General features: G+C 42.9%; 1 protein-coding gene across 1 annotated transcript in view; it reads right to left on the minus strand.

Moving 5' to 3' along the window:
- Positions 1-16,224, minus strand: part of LOC138674484 (dynein axonemal heavy chain 3-like) — a 3,367,401-nt gene that overhangs the window by 310,851 nt on the left and 3,040,326 nt on the right. The window contains 1 exon segment of the mRNA XM_069762320.1: positions 2,776-2,968. Within this exon segment, the coding sequence (XP_069618421.1) occupies positions 2,776-2,968 (193 nt within the window).

Genomic DNA, 16,224 nt, shown 5'->3' on the forward strand with positions numbered 1-16,224 from the left:
GGACATGGCTGCTATATGGGGAGCAGGATAGGGGATATGGCTGTTATATGGGGAGCAGGATAGGGGACATGGCTCTTATATGGGGACCAGGATGGGGAACATGGCTGCTATATGGGGAGCAGGATAGGGGACATGGCTGTTATATGGGGACCAGCATGGGGGACATGCCTGCTTTATGGGGAGCAGGATGAGGGACATGAATGTTATATAGAGACCAGGCTTGTTGTCATGGTTGCTATATAGGGACCATGCTGGGGAACATGGCTGCTGTATGGGGACCAGAATGTTGGACATGGCTGCTATATTGGGAGCAGGACGGGAGATATGGTTGCTATACAGAGAGAAGGAAGGGGATATGATGACTGCTATATGGGGGCAGGATGGTGGACATGACTGCATTATGGGTACCAGGGTGGGTGACATGGCTGCTATATGGGGAGGAGGATGAGGGACATATCTGCAATAGGGGAAGCAGGATGGCGGATATAATTGCAATATGGGGACCACTATGGGGGACAATACTGCAATACAGGACCAGGTTGGCGACATTACTGAAATATGGTGACCAGGAGGGGACATTACTGCAATATGAGGACCAGGTTGGCGACATTACTGCAATATGTAGACCGGGATGGGGAACATTACTCACTCATGGGGACCCGGATGGGCGACATTACTGCAAAATGCGGATCACGATGGATTACATTACTACACGTTAGGGACATAACTACAAGATGGGAACCAGGATGGGGACATAACTACAAGCTGGTCATAATTACTGTATGGTGGTAATTGTAAGGCAATATTATTGTATTGTGCCAACTGGGGAACAAAAAGAAGGGAAAATAAAATTGTAAAAAAGTTAAAAAAAATCACTAGAAATGCTGTTTTATGTACTAACTAAAGTAAACAAAGTAGTGCACATTTGTTATCGCTGCATCCACAACAACCAAAGTTATAAAACTGTACCATAACCCATACAATTAATGAAAAAAATGGTATCAATAAAAATGTTATCTCATCCTGCAAAATTTGTGGCCAGTGAAATTCAAAATGTTTCTATGTGTGGCCCATATAGCCAGACGAGGTTGAATCCCCTGCTCTAGATAAATGACAGGTCTCTCCCACTGTGCTCAAATGGGATAAACTTGTCAGTCACCTAGAAGGGTGCATGCCGGGGGCAGGAGTGGACCAGTCTCATCTATTCCTACCGGTCAGTAATATTCTTTGAAACACCGAAGTGTTTCAGGGCAAAACATACCTAACTGCAATCGTGCAGCCAGACTCTGATTCATGCTCCCTATGGATTGGAAGGCATGATTTCTCTTACACCTTTAACCACAGACAATTGAAAGTCTTGAGGTTCTTTTTGAGACATCCTTTCAATAACCGTATCATAAAAGGTGTTGTTAATTTTGCATGAACACTTTACATAAACAGATCATAGGGTTTAAGGACTGCTAAAACCACCACGAACAAGCTGTATTCTGCAGACCAAACCCAACAAGACCAACATGCCTCCTTCTAGAAGGATACAGAAAAAAGGGGGTATAAAGACAGGCACACTACAAAAAATAGTTTTTTTAATGCATTTTTAGGGTTTGTGCACGCGTCAGGATTTCCTGCAGAAATTTCCTGACCAAAACCGGACATTTTCTGCAAGAAATTCGCATGCGTTTTTTTCCACGTTTTTCTTGCGTTTTTTTGTGCGTTTTTTTTTTTTGCGGATTTTTTGCATTTTTTTTTCCGGAGGTTCCAAATGAAATAATATAGTGGGAAATCCGCAAAAAATCCGCAAAATTAATGAACATGCTGCGTTTTTTACTGCAATGCATTTTTTTTTTTGCGGAAAAAAACGCAACAAATGCACAAAAATTGCGGAATGCATACTAAATGATGGGATGCATATGCATGCGTTCTTTATGCGTTTTTATAGCGAAAAACCCAAAAAAGCGAAAAAACGCAATGTGTGCACACAGCCTTAGAGTGTGCCTACTTTTTTAACAATAGATTTTCCCCGTTCTATGTTCTTTCAGGGTCCAGAATACCATCTATTTGCTTATGTGAATATTTAAGTGGTTCTGTCTTTTAGTTTTGCCCTATAGAAGGGGACACTGTTCTCTACTACCCTTCTTTTGACTTGGAATTCCTTAAAAGGAATCTGTCACCAGGATTTTGCTACCTCATCTGAGAGCAGCTTAATGTAGGGAAATAGACACTGATTCCACTGATGTATCACTTACATGACAGGATGCAGCAGTTGTGATACAATCACAGTTTTCTCTGCTGTAGATGTAGAAGAGCCCAGAAAGCTAGCCCCGCCCACACCCCTGATTGGCAGCTTTCTATGCACATTGCATACTGACAGTAAGCTTCTAATAGGTCGCGGGGGCGGGCTTAGACTAGGAGGCACAATAGCAGCTAATCCGGCAGTGATATTGTCCTACTGATTAAATACTGATAGTATTGAAACTACAGCACACAGCCTAATAAGTGACATATCATTGAAATCAGTGTATCAGCCCATAGCTCATGGTGTTCTCAGATTACAAAGCAAAAATCTGCTGACGGATTCTGTTTAAAAGGGTTATTTAAAAAATGAGTTGTTTCCTTTATGCCTATATGGTTCTAAAATCATTGGTTCCAACCACTTAAATTTTGATCCATGAAATAGGACATCTAATGTACTGTATAGTATTATAATACTAAATATCTAGTAGTGTACTTTTTGTATGAAAAAACGGCAGGCACTGAAATGGTGTAAAATGTACATACTGGTCTGTAGCCATCTCTGGTTTCATCAATTTGTTCCTCTGTCTTAGCTGTTATTTCTTGTTTCTCCTGGACCTCTTGGGATAACTTCTTGCTTGAGGAAAGAATGTCAATAGCTCTCTCGTCCTCCAAGATGTTTCCTTGTGTCAAAGATAATACTTCCAGAATCTGATCTTCTATCTCTTTCAACTGCTTCCTATAAAAGAAATGTTATTTGTATTAGGATTCATGGAAATAGTGCATGAAGGTTTCCAGCACAGTCTAGGAAGCTATTTCTGTCGATTTGCTGTGTGACATATTCCCAAGTAGGCCCTCGCGGTAATTTAATTGTCATAGGTTCCTAAGCATGTCAAATTACAACTCAACTGCTTACAAATTTTGCCTCAAGTGAATTATTTTATAATAGACTCTAGGAGGAATTCATCAATGTTTGACTGATTTAATTCTTTACCTACACGAAAGACTCTTAGGCATATAAAACCAATATAGAGTTCAAACTTGAAACCAACCAGTGATCATATATTCATTTTGCTGGGGTTATTACTACATTCATGCCTTTCATTGCTCATCTTTTACTTCATCAGCATGAATTACTTCTATCCCATATCATAAACATGAAATCTAACTCAGCACAAAAGGCAAAGTAATGTGCATCTTGCTCACATGCCCTATCTCGTAAAGCATAAATGTCTACCTCATAAAAAATACACACTTTATGTACTAATAACCTACAAAAAACTTGCACAGAGACCTAAAAAAACTAGTATATTTTATTAGACAACATAACAAAAAAATATTAAAACACAGTTGTGATGGGGAACCAGTATCACCAGTATCCATATATATAATACAGTTAGTATTACCTTATTTAGTTTTTTCTCCCTATCTGACAATTTATGGTATATTTCTTGTTTTGTAATGGTGACCCTCTATGGGAATTACATGGCTATATTTTCTCTGAAGGTGATTACCATCTCAATCACTAGTACTTGCTATATGATAAAATTTCAAGGACTGCATCACAGTTTTCTATTAGGGAAGATGGGGAAGTCAAAAAGACCAAAACTCCTATCATGGTTAATGATGATGACTACACAGCTCCTGTCAAACACTTATAATGTAGGAGATAACAGTTCAGCCTTCTAACTGTTTAATATATTAGCTTTTAAAGAAAAAAATAGAGGAAACGATAACCAAAGTGTTACCACACCGGCAGCGTGAGTTTATACAAGCTCTAGCTGTCTAAGTGATACTGTGCTGATGCATCATGGGATTGATAGTAAAACATAGAGGGAAAAAATGCAGGGTGAAATCTGGGAATCAAGATTGAGGCTGAAGAGAAGCAAAGATAAGTCTGACTCACTCTTGGCATTCTCTTGATGAGCTTCAAGAGGTAGTCACCGGAAATTGTTTTCACTTCACAGGTGTGCCCTGTCAGGTTTAATAAGTGGGATTTCTTGCCTTATAAATGGGGTTGGGACCATCAGTTGTGTTGAGCAGAAGTCTGGTGGATACAAAGCTGATAGTCCTACTGAATAGACTGTTAGAATTTGTATTATGGCAAGGAAAAAGGATGTGGCCATCATTACTTTAAGAAATGAAGGTCAGTCAGTCGGAAAAATTGGGAAAACTTTGAAAGTGTCCCCAAGTGCAGTTGCAAAAAGAATCAAGCGCTACAAAGAAACTGGCTCACATGAGGACCGCCCCAGGAAAGGAAGACCAAGAGTCACCTCTGCTTCTGAGGATAAGTGTATCCGAGTCACCAGCCTAAGAAATCGCAGGTTAACAGCAGCTCAGATTAGAGACCAGGTCAATGCCACACAGAGTTCTAGCAGCAGACACATCTCTACAACAACTGTTAAGAGGAGACTTTGTGCAGCAGGCCTTCATTGTAAAATAGCTGCTAGGAAGCCACTGCTAAGGACAGGCAACAAGCAGAAGAGACTTGTTTGGGCTAAAGAACACAAGGAATGGACATTAGACCAGTGGAAATCTGTGCTTTGGTCTGATGAGTCCAAATTTGAGATCTTTGGTTCCAACCACCGTGTCTTTGTGCGATGCAGAAAAGGTGAACGGATGGACTCTACATGCCTGGTTCCCACCGTGAAGCATGGAGGAGGAGGTGTGATGGTGTGGGGGTGCTTTGCTGGTGACACTGTTGGGGATGTATTAAAAAATGAAGGCATACTGGACCAGCATGGCTACCACAGCATCTTGCAGCGGCATGCTATTCCATCCGGTTTGCGTTTAGTTGGACCATCATTTATTTTTCAACAGGACAATGACCCCAAACACATCTCCAGGCTGTGTAAGGGCTATTCGACCAAGAAGGAGAGTGATGGGGTGCTACGCCAGATGATCACCAGACCTGAACCCAATCGAGATGGTTTGGGGTGTGCTGGACCGCAGAGTGAAGGCAACAGGGCCAACAATTGCTAAGAAACTCTGGGAACTCCTTCAAGATTGTTGTGTGCAAAGCAGTCATCAAAGCAAAAGGTGGCTACTTTGAAGAACCTAGAATATAAGACATATTTTCAGTTGTTTCACACTTTTTTGTTAAGTATATAATTCCACATGTGTTAGGCTGGTTTCACATTTGCGTTTTTTTGGGTGCGTTTTTGCGGTAAAAAACGCAGAAAAACGCATGGTGAAAAAACGCATGTAAACTCGTGCAAACGCTGAGTTTTTTTGACGCATGCGTTTTTGCATGTGGTGAAAAAAACGCGGCGTTTTGACGCGTTTACATGCGTTTTTTCATGCTTTTGCGTTTTTTAAACGCATGCTGAGAAATGTGTGACAGCTGCCAATCATCAAAATAAAGTAAAAAACCCACTATAAACAGAAATAGTTAGGGTTAGGGTTAGGGGTAGGGTTAGGGATCCTAACCCTAACCCTACCCCTAACCCTACCCCTAACCCTAACTCTAAAAGGATTAGGGTTAGGGTTAGGGTTAAGGGTAGGGTTAGGGTTAGGGTTAGGGGTAGGGTTAGGGTTAGGATCCCTTGTAGGGTTAGGGTTGGGGGTAGGGTTAGGGTTAGGGGTAGGGTTAGGGGTAGGGTTAAGGTTAGGGGTAGGGTTAGGGTTAGGATCCCTTAGGGTTAGGGTTAGGGGTAGGGTTAGGGTTAGGGGTAGGGTTAGGATCCCTTAGGGTTAGGGTTAGGGGTAGGGTTAGGGTTAGGATCCCTTAGGGTTAGGGGTAGGGTTAGGGTTAGGGGTAGGGTTAGGGGTAGTGTTAGGGTTAGGATCCCTTAGGGTTAGGGTTAGGGTCCCTTTATCACTTTTATGTTGGGGGGTGGCATATTAGTGTGTTTTCTGGTTTTTTAATATAAAAACGCATGTGTTTTTAACGCAAAAAAACACATGCACAAAAAAACACATGCGTCCCCATTGACTCCAATGTATTTTTTGACCCAAAAAAAAGCGCATGAAAACGCATGCGTTTTTTTTTTGGTCCAAATAAAGGCCTCTCAAAAATACTACAGGTTGCATTTCTGAAAATGAACGCATGCAGTAAAAAAACGCATGCGTTGCAAAACGCGACCAAATGCGTACAAACAAAAACGCATGCGTTTTCAATGTTAAATATAGGAAAAAAAACGCATGCGTTTTTTGGAAAAAAAAACGCTGCAGACAAAAACGCAAGTGTGAAACCACCCTTAATTCATAGTTTTGATGCCTTCAGTGTGAATTTACAATTTTCGTGGTCATGAAAATACAGAAAAATCTTTAAATGAGAACGTGTGTCCAAACTTTTGGTCTGCACTGTACTTGCAATGATTTTTTAAATATATGGAATAAAGGTTATTTTTTTGTTCAGCCACGCCTATTGCTAGATTTTTCTTCCTTCCGTTGTGCAATTTATTTTGATGGACTGCGTCTTTAAATGTACAGACTTGTATGGAGAACATTTGCATAGTAAATTCTAAAGCAGAAGTTCTCAGTCTTTGTAATATATGAGCCACCTTCCAGATACATTGCGTTCAGCTACACTCAGTAATAACAGAAAATAATTCTGTTAAAGATGTGAGAGATGCACTGATTTGGCTTTTACGCTAGGGTTAGCTATCAGTAATATGATTTGCAAGACAGAAACCACCGGAGACTAGACGGAGGTGGACATGACTTGGGGATGGGTGGACTGAGAACTCCTGCAGCCTTTGTTTGTATTGCAGTATAGATTTTAAACAAGAGTGATGTTGCTTTAAGAGGAAGGAGTTTAGATGTTTGTGCCTGGTGTATTACTGTGAGGAGGGTGGGGCTTATATAGGGGAGGCAACTCTGGCTCTCCCTCTTTCTCTCTAGTGATGGGCAGTCCGGCTCTTTTTGGTGATCCGGCTCTTTCGGCTCTGCTCACCATAAAGAGCCGGCTCTTTTGGCTCGCGAACCGGCTCTTTTTCAAAATAAAAATCCGTTTTCCATAGTCCTTGCTCCAGGTGTTTGCCTGTACAGGGAGGGCCTCATTATACACCTGTAGAAGTCTCTAGTGAAGCAGTACAGACTGTTTTTTAGCATTGCTATTTCCTCAGATTGTTAGCTCTTGTGAACAGAGCCCTGCTACTCGGTTGTAGTCTTATGTATTACTTTCTAAGGCCGGGATTACACATGCGAGAAACACGTTCGTGTCTCGCATGTGAAATCCAAGCTCTGGCGCCGTCACTCCAGAGCGGAGCCTGCGGCCGCATAGCAACACATGGAGCCACACGCTCCGCTCTGGAGTGCCGGCGCCAGAGCTTGGATTTCACATGCGAGACACGGACGTGTTTCTCGCATGTGTGATCCCAGCCTAGTATGCGGCATTTTTTTGTACATGTCCATTCTGATTTAGTAAGTGCTGTGATGTGCTGGCGCTGTATGAGATTATAATTCATAAAAATAAAGGCATGTTACCAGCACTGGTGAAAGTGAAAGAAAATAAAAATTAGGCTCCGAGCCTGCGCAGTATGACATCCACATACAGATTGGATGCTGTCATCCTGATTTGGGGGGCGTCTACATTGACAATCATGTTTATTGGATTCGCTGCCACGTACCAGGATGTCTGCAGATTTTTTTAACACCCAAAATTCGCAACAAGCTGCGTTTTGGGAGCACATGACAAATCCTGATGCAATTGCAGGTCCATGCGTCCCTATGTCAAGTGTAGAGATGCAATCTGGACCACGTAGTATATTGGCCAGCCACGTAGTATATTGCCCAGCCACGTAGTATATTGCCCAGTCACGTAGTATATTGGCCAGCCACGTAGTATATTGGCCAGCCACGTAGTATATTGCCCAGCCACGTAGTATATTCCCCAGCCACGTAGTATATTGCCCAGCCACGTAGTATATTGCCCAGCCACGTAGTATATTGCCCAGCCACGTAGTATATTGCCCAGTGACGTAGTATATTGCCCAGTCACGTAGTATATTGCCCACTTACGTAGTATATTGTCCAGTGACGTAGTATATTGCCCAGTGATGTAGTATATTGCCCAGCGACGTAGTATATTGTCCAGTGACGTAGTATATTGCCCAGTGATGTAGTATATTGCCCAGTCACGTAGTATATTGTCCAGTGACGTAGTATATTGCCCAGTCACGTAGTATATTGCCCAGTCACGTAGTATATTGCCCACTTACGTAGTATATTGCCCAGTGACGTAGTATATTGCCCAGCCACGTAGTATATTGCCCACTTACGTAGTATATTGTCCGGTGACGTAGTATATTGCCCAGTGATGTAGTATATTGCCCAGTCACGTAGTATATTGTCCAGTGACGTAGTATATTGCCCAGTGATGTAGTATATTGCCCAGTCACGTAGTATATTGCCCACTTACGTAGTATATTGTCCAGTGACGTAGTATATTGCCCAGTGATGTAGTATATTGCCCAGTCACGTAGTATATTGCCCACTTACGTAGTATATTGCCCAGTGACGTAGTATATTGCCCAGCCACGTAGTATATTGCCCAGTAACGTAGTATATTGCCCAACCACACAGTATATTGCCCAGTCACGTAGTATATTGTCCAGTGACGTAGTATATTGCCCAGTGATGTAGTATATTGCCCAGTCACGTAGTATATTGCCCACTTACGTAGTATATTGTCCAGTGACGTAGTATATTGCCCAGTGATGTAGTGTATTGCCCAGTCACGTAGTATATTGTCCAGTGACGTAGTATATTGCTCAGTGATGTAGTATATTGCCCAGTCACGTAGTATATTGCCCACTTACGTAGTATATTGCCCAGTGACGTAGTATATTGCCCAGTGACGTAGTATATTGCCCAGCCACGTAGTATATTGCCCAGTAACGTAGTATATTGCCCAGCCACGCAGTATATTGCCCAGTCACGTACTATATTGCCCAGTGATGTAGTATATTGCCCAGCCACGTAGTATATTGCCCAGTGACGTAGTATATTGGCCAGTCACGTAGTATATTGGCCAGTCACGTAGTATATTGCCCAGCCACGTAGTATATTGCCCAGCCACGCAGTATATTGCCCAGTCACGTAGTATATTGCCCAGTCACGTAGTATATTGCCCAGTCACGTAGTATATTGCCCAGTCACGTAGTATATTGCCCAGTCACGTAGTATATTGCCCACTTACGTAGTATATTGCCCAGTGACGTAGTATGTTGCCCAGTGACGTAGTATATTGGCCAGTCACGTAGTATATTGGCCAGTCACGTAGTATATTGCCCAGCCACGTAGTATATTGCCCAGCCACGCAGTATATTGCCCAGTCACGTAGTATATTGCCCAGTCACGTAGTATATTGCCCAGTCACGTAGTATATTGCCCAGTCACGTAGTATATTGCCCAGTCACGTAGTATATTGCCCACTTACGTAGTATATTGCCCAGTGACGTAGTATGTTGCCCAGTGACGTAGTATATTGCCCACTTACGTAGTATATTGCCCAGTCACGTAGTATATTGGCCAGCCACGTAGTATATTGCCCAGCCACGTAGTATATTGCCCAGCCACGTAGTATATTGGCCAGTGACGTAGTATATTGCCCAGTCACGTAGTATATTGCCCACTTACGTAGTATATTGCCTAGTGACGTAGTATATTGCGCAGCCACGTAGTATATTGCCCAGTTACATAGTATATTGCGCAGCCACGTAGTATATTGCCAAGTGACGCAGTATACAGCACAGAGCCACGTAGTATATTGGCCAGTCACGTAGTATATTGCACAGAGCCACATTGTATATTGCACAGCGACGTAGTATACATCACAGAGCCATGTAGTATATTGCCCAGTCACGTAGTATATTGCCCAGCCAGGTTTGTCACAGGTTAAAAAATAAACATATACTCACCTTTCCAAGGGCCCCTTGTAGTCTACGGCAGCTTCCGGTCCCAGGGCTGGTATGAGCGCAGAACCTGTGATGACGTCGCGGTCACATGACCGTGACATCATGGCAGGTCCTTCTCCCATACCATCTTTGCCACAGGAACCTGCAACGGAAGATGGCGGCCGGCACGAGCGACTACGGAGGGTGAGTATAGCAGGTTGTTTTTTTTAAATTATTTTTAACATTACATTTTTTACTATTGATGCCGCATAGGCAGCGTCAATAGTAAAAAGTTGGTCACACAGGGTTAATAGCGGCGGTAACGGAGTGCGTTACCCGTGGCATAACGTGGTCCGTTACCACCGGCATTAACCCTGTGTTAGCAGGGAGTATGTGTGCGACAGGCACTGACTGCGGGGAGTAAGGAGCGGCCATTTTTTTCCGGACTGTGCCCGTCGCTGATTGGTCGCGGCAGCCATGACAGTCAGCTGGCGAGACCAATCAGCGAATGAATAACCGTGACAGAAAGAAAGAAAGACAGACGGAAGTGACCCTTAGACAATTATAAAGTATATATCAGTATATAATGCCATGGATGAGGCCAGTAAAGTATATCTTTATGTGGGACTAAGGTAGCTCCTCAAATCCTGACTCCAGCACTGACTGAAGGATGGTGGAACACTAATCCTTGCAGTCTGGGGGCACTTAAGGGTTAACAGTCCACATCTCCCTCTCTGCTCACTGCTCCTCCCACATGAGTCACAGTCACTTCACTACCCTTAATCTGATAGGCTGCAGGCACCAGCAGCCAAGAAAGAAAAAAAAAAAAGACTTGGCTCACTCACACTGCAGAGCCGACTCCTTTCGTTCACAGCAGAGAGCCGGCTCTTTGTGTCGGATCGTTCAGGAACGACACATCACTATTTCTCTCACACGATAGACAGGAGGAAACATGTCTGCAGTTTCAGGGAGTACAATACTGGGGTTATCACCTCACATTATAGCTGATAGGAGTACATTCACTTCACACATCATATATTAGTGTAGTATCAGCTCCTACATCATATATGGGATCAATTTTACCTCAGAAATTCATGTAGCCGCCATGTTCCCTCATGTGTACCTCCCTGCAGACATGGCTGATATACTACTCCACATTCATCATGTATTAGTGTAGTCTCAGCTCTTACATCTTATTTGGGAGTAATATTACCTCAGAGATTCATGTAGCTGCCATGTTCCTTCATGGGTCTGTTACAAGTTGCCTCACACACTGCAGAGACAGCTCCTGTGTGACCTCCTCACAGACATGGCTGTTGTGTCTTATTTCTGCTGTATTATACAGAGTCTTCATGAGTTTTGTGTATCTGTGTAGTGGGTCAGAGCATTGACACATACAGTGTCTGCTATTGGTAGCGTGGAGCTGGGCAGTTACAGGGACTAGTCACTGGTGAGAGGGAGCAGTAAAGGGATGGTATATATATATACCTTATTTATATATGAGGGTAAGAGGCTGCACTTCTTGTCTGTGCATTGCATGCTGCTGTCTGCTGATTCCCCCCTTCCCATTTATGGAGTCTGGTGACCTGTATGTGACCTCATCTCTGCTACAGTACAGTCTGATGATGCTGGGTGATAACCAGGTTACTCTCACTATCTATATGTGATATATGAGAAAAGGCTCCATCTCTGCGCAGCATGCTTATCATGTATACAGACTTTGAGTACATGTTAGATCCTGGGTCTCCAGGTTATTTTCCTTGCTGCACATATAATCTGTACATGACTTCCAAATCCGTGCTTTATTTCTGGAGATAAGGCAGCCTTTAGTCCTATTATGTTGCATGATGTCCTGCCTGATATATCCACCCCTTTTTCTGTATATACTTATGGCTGCAGGCAGCTTATCACAAGCCTGAGTGGATTACCTGGAGCCTTACTATATATATTTTATCAGGTGTCAATAATTATTCAGGGAGTAATTCAGCACATGGTGGGGTGGTGAGTGGGCACTAATAACTCTGCACATGGTGGGGTGGTGAGTGGGCACTAATAACTCTGCACATGGCGGTATGGTGAGTGGGCACTAATAACTCAGCACGTGGCGGGCAGTGAGTGGGCACTAATAACTCAGCACATGGCGGGCAGTGAGTGGGCACTAATAACTCAGCACATGGCGGGCAGTGAGTGGGCACTCCTAGTGTGATGCTGCACCTTGCTCTGGAGAACACATCATGGGCCCAGTTTTCAGCCCTGTCTCTCGTCTATTGTATGTAGGTAGTGTGACTGACTGGGGACACAGACCTTGCCATTTTCTGCACATACACTTATGGCTGCAGGCAGCTTATACTAGACCTACATATTATATTTTCTTATGATGTATGTGCAGCTGGTGGTTAGAGAGCCTGTCTGTAACTGCTGTAGAGGAGCAGGCGGCTTCTTTATTGTTACAGCATATAACAGCATTGCCCATCATCGAATGTATCTGACCTTATGATGGGACATTTTCCAGGATCAACCTGTAATATACCTTGGTTGTAAACTTACATGGTGTTTTCATCTTCACTTATCCCACATCTTGTGCAGTTAGGGGGGGGGAGGGGTCCTTGAAGTTGGTTATAAATTGGTCTGGGGGATCCACTGGGATATGGATTCCTCTTTTTGGAATTTAATTTGGTTCTTGATCTGGTGAATGGTAGAGGGGATTTTCAGCAATGGTTTGTTGAATCCTCAGGAAGTTCAAGTGAACATTGGAACCCTGTGGTTATGGTGCTCCCGAGCTAGTGGGGTAACGGCTGGGAGTAATTGTTGGTACATTTTATGTTCACTTTTTGTTTGGTAATCACCAGATCTTATGAGCTTCAAGGACTCCTCCCAGCATGTTAATGTTCTTTATGCTTTGATGTTTTATTGTATGCTGTTTTTAATTCTTATATTGTCCCCTTCATATATTTGCAGGAATGGTGTATATCCACTGAGTGCTAAATTTTATATTACCTAAGATGGTGGATAGCACAGACTAAGTGGATTACCTGGAGCCGGGCAGTTGGGGGGTTCCTTGAAGTTCGTTACAAATTGGTCTGGGGGATCCATTGGGATATGGATTCTTCCTTTTGGTATTAAATATGGTTCTGATCTGGTGAAATGTGGAGGGGCGTTTCGGCAAAGGTTTGTCGGATCCTCAGGAAGTTCAAGTGAACATTGGAACCCTGTGGTTATGGTGCTCCCGAGCCAGTGGGGTAACGGCTGGGAGTAATTGTTGGTACATTTTATGTTCACTTTATGCTTGGTAATCTCCAGATCTTATGAGCTTCAAGGACTCCTCCCAGCTAGCTAAGGTTATTTATGCTTTGTTGGGTTATTGTATGTTTGTATTAATAAAGGTGTGTATTAAAAAAAAAAAAAAAAAAAAAAAAAAAGCACTTATTTGTTTCTTTTTTAGTGGGTCCTTGAAGCTAATTATAATTTGGTCAGTAGGGGTAACCATCTCAGGTATGGACCCTCTGTTTAGGGGGGGTGTTCATCATAGTATCACCCCTTGTGTGGAGGAGTAAACATCTCGGGTGTGGCCCCTGGATGGAGGGGTGTACATCATAGTATGACCCCATGGAATGGAGATGTAACCATCTTTGGTATGGCCCCCTGGTGTGGAGGAGTGACCATCACGGTATGGCCCCCTGGTCTCCAGAAGCATTTATATCTTACAAGACCCTGTTAGGGTAAAGTCCCTGTGGTCATGGCAATCATATTCTACATGCATACAAATTGGGTTCTATGCCTGGGGTGTTGGACGAGGTCCTGAATAGTACCTGGACAGGTCATATGCCTGGGGTGTTGGACGAGGTCCTGAATAACACCTGGACAGGTCATATGCCTGGGATGTTGGACTGATGTCCTGAATAGCACCTGGACATGTTATATGCCTGGGGTGTTGGACTGATGTCCTGAATAGCACCTGGACAGGTCATATGCCTGGGGTGTTGGACGAGGTCCTGAATAGTACCTGTGACTTGAGAATGCTGAGGCACTGATTTTGACTGTTTATATTGACCAACTCCTATTTCTTTCAAGGTTGTTGTCTGGAGAATGCAGTAATCTGGGGCATCAAACTGAAGAGCAATGTACCTAATATGGATGCCCTGGAGTCAGTGGGAGTGACTAAGAGAAAAGTAATAAAATGCATCCCGATGCCCTTGAGCCAGTGGGAGCGGCTAGGGGTGAAGACATCAAGTGCATTGACACGAAGGGCAATGTGCCTATTCCCAATGCCTTTGTCCCAGTTGGAGAAGGTTAATGGTATATGTTATCAAGTGCCTGTAAAGCAATTAACAATGGCGTGGCAAGGTTATTAATAATGTCTTTGTAGACTTTTCTGCAATAGGCTTATTTCATTTACCATGTCCAAATATTGCAGAAATTATTTAAATTATTTAATGATCGGTTATAATGTCGATTTTATATTGTGTATGGCTTTTAATTACTCCTTGTTTATAGTATCTTTCTATTTATATACACTCATCACTTTTTGGGTAGTAATAGTAAGTGGGTTTAAGAATTGGTTACTGCACAGCCCAGCTACTGTATGTAATGGTGGTTTCTTGAACTGAAATCTGTGAATTAGTGAGTTATTAGAGCTGGCTACAATACATGCAGTATAATAGTTTTTGAGGCATCACAAATGTCATTATACAGGTAGTCAGACTGTGGCTACCCCTTTGTTATGGTTTAGTTTCTGCATTCCCTATTATAGGATCCACATTGCAGGGTGTTTAGCGGCTGTTATTTTGCTGTAGTTACCATATTATCGATCATAATTTGGTAGTGTTGCATTGTTAAAATTAATCTGTTGCAGTCCTGGAATTTTGTTCCTTATATGCACAGTCTTTCCATAGCATGCAGATCTGGTTGATGACTTTATTAGGCATGGGTGATGGGGGTCGAGTCCATTCAAGGTGTCAAATGGCCTCGCTGGTGGCGGTTTAGGAGTCAGGTGGAAGTTGCAGACAAGTTAAGGTGGACTCATTTTAACTAATAGAGGATGTAAAACCTCATGGTGGTGAGCAGGCTCGGCTTTGGTGGCCAGCCTCAAGGACGTTGTAATGGTAACATCAATCAGGGGCGGGCACAGTGGTTAAGCACAGGAGTGAGGATAATAGGGTCATTGGTGCCCTGAAAGTTTACTGGCTCTGCTTTAATGGCAAGCCAGTGCGTGCCGCCCCTTTATGGCTGTCTGTCCTGGTGCTGTATGTCAGACAGCTGGGGATATCGCAGTACTTGTGAATCCCAATGTACTAGCACTCCACCTGACTCCTACTGTGATTATTTAATCCTGTGATTTGAATAAAAGCTATGGCCATTTTGACAACCAAAATAATGTGTTTTGTGTATTTATTTTAGTACCTAGGTTTACAGTAGTTATGGTGGTTTTAAGAAGGAGTGGGGTCCATCCCATATCCAAAAGTCAAGAAACCACCGGAGACTAGACGGAGGTGGACATGACTTGGGGATGGGTGGACTGAGAACTCCTGCAGCCTTTGTTTGTATTGCAGTGTAGATTTTAAACAAGAGTGATGTTGCTTTAAGAGGAAGGAGTTTAGATGTTTGTGCCTGGTGTATTACTGTGAGGAGGGTGGGGCTTATATAGGGGAGGCAACTCTGGCTCTCCCTCTTTCTCTCACACGATGGACAGGAGGAAACATTACCCGCCCTCCCGCCCTGTTTATAATCTCTGTCCTTAACCCCTTAAGCCCCGAGGGTGGTTTGCACGTTAATGACCGGGCCAATTTTTACAATTCTGACCACTGTCTCTTTATGAGGTTATAACTCTGGAACGCTTCAACGGATCTTGGCGATTCTGACATTGTTTTCTCGTGACATATTGTACTTCATTTTAGTAGTAACATTTATTCGATATAACTTGCGTTTATTTGTGAAAAAAATGGAAATTTGGCGAAAATTTAGAAAATTTCGCAATTTTCCAACTTTAAATTTTTATGCCCTTAAATCACAGAGATATCTCATGCAAAATACTTAATAAGTAACATTTCCCACATGTCTACTTTACATCAGCACAATTTTGGAACCAAAATTTTTTTTTGTTAGGGAGTTATAAGGGTTAAAAGTTGACCAGCAATTTCTCATTTTTACAACACCA

Source organism: Ranitomeya imitator, chromosome 4 (genome assembly GCF_032444005.1).
Source record: "Ranitomeya imitator isolate aRanImi1 chromosome 4, aRanImi1.pri, whole genome shotgun sequence".
NCBI lineage: Eukaryota > Metazoa > Chordata > Amphibia > Anura > Dendrobatidae > Ranitomeya > Ranitomeya imitator.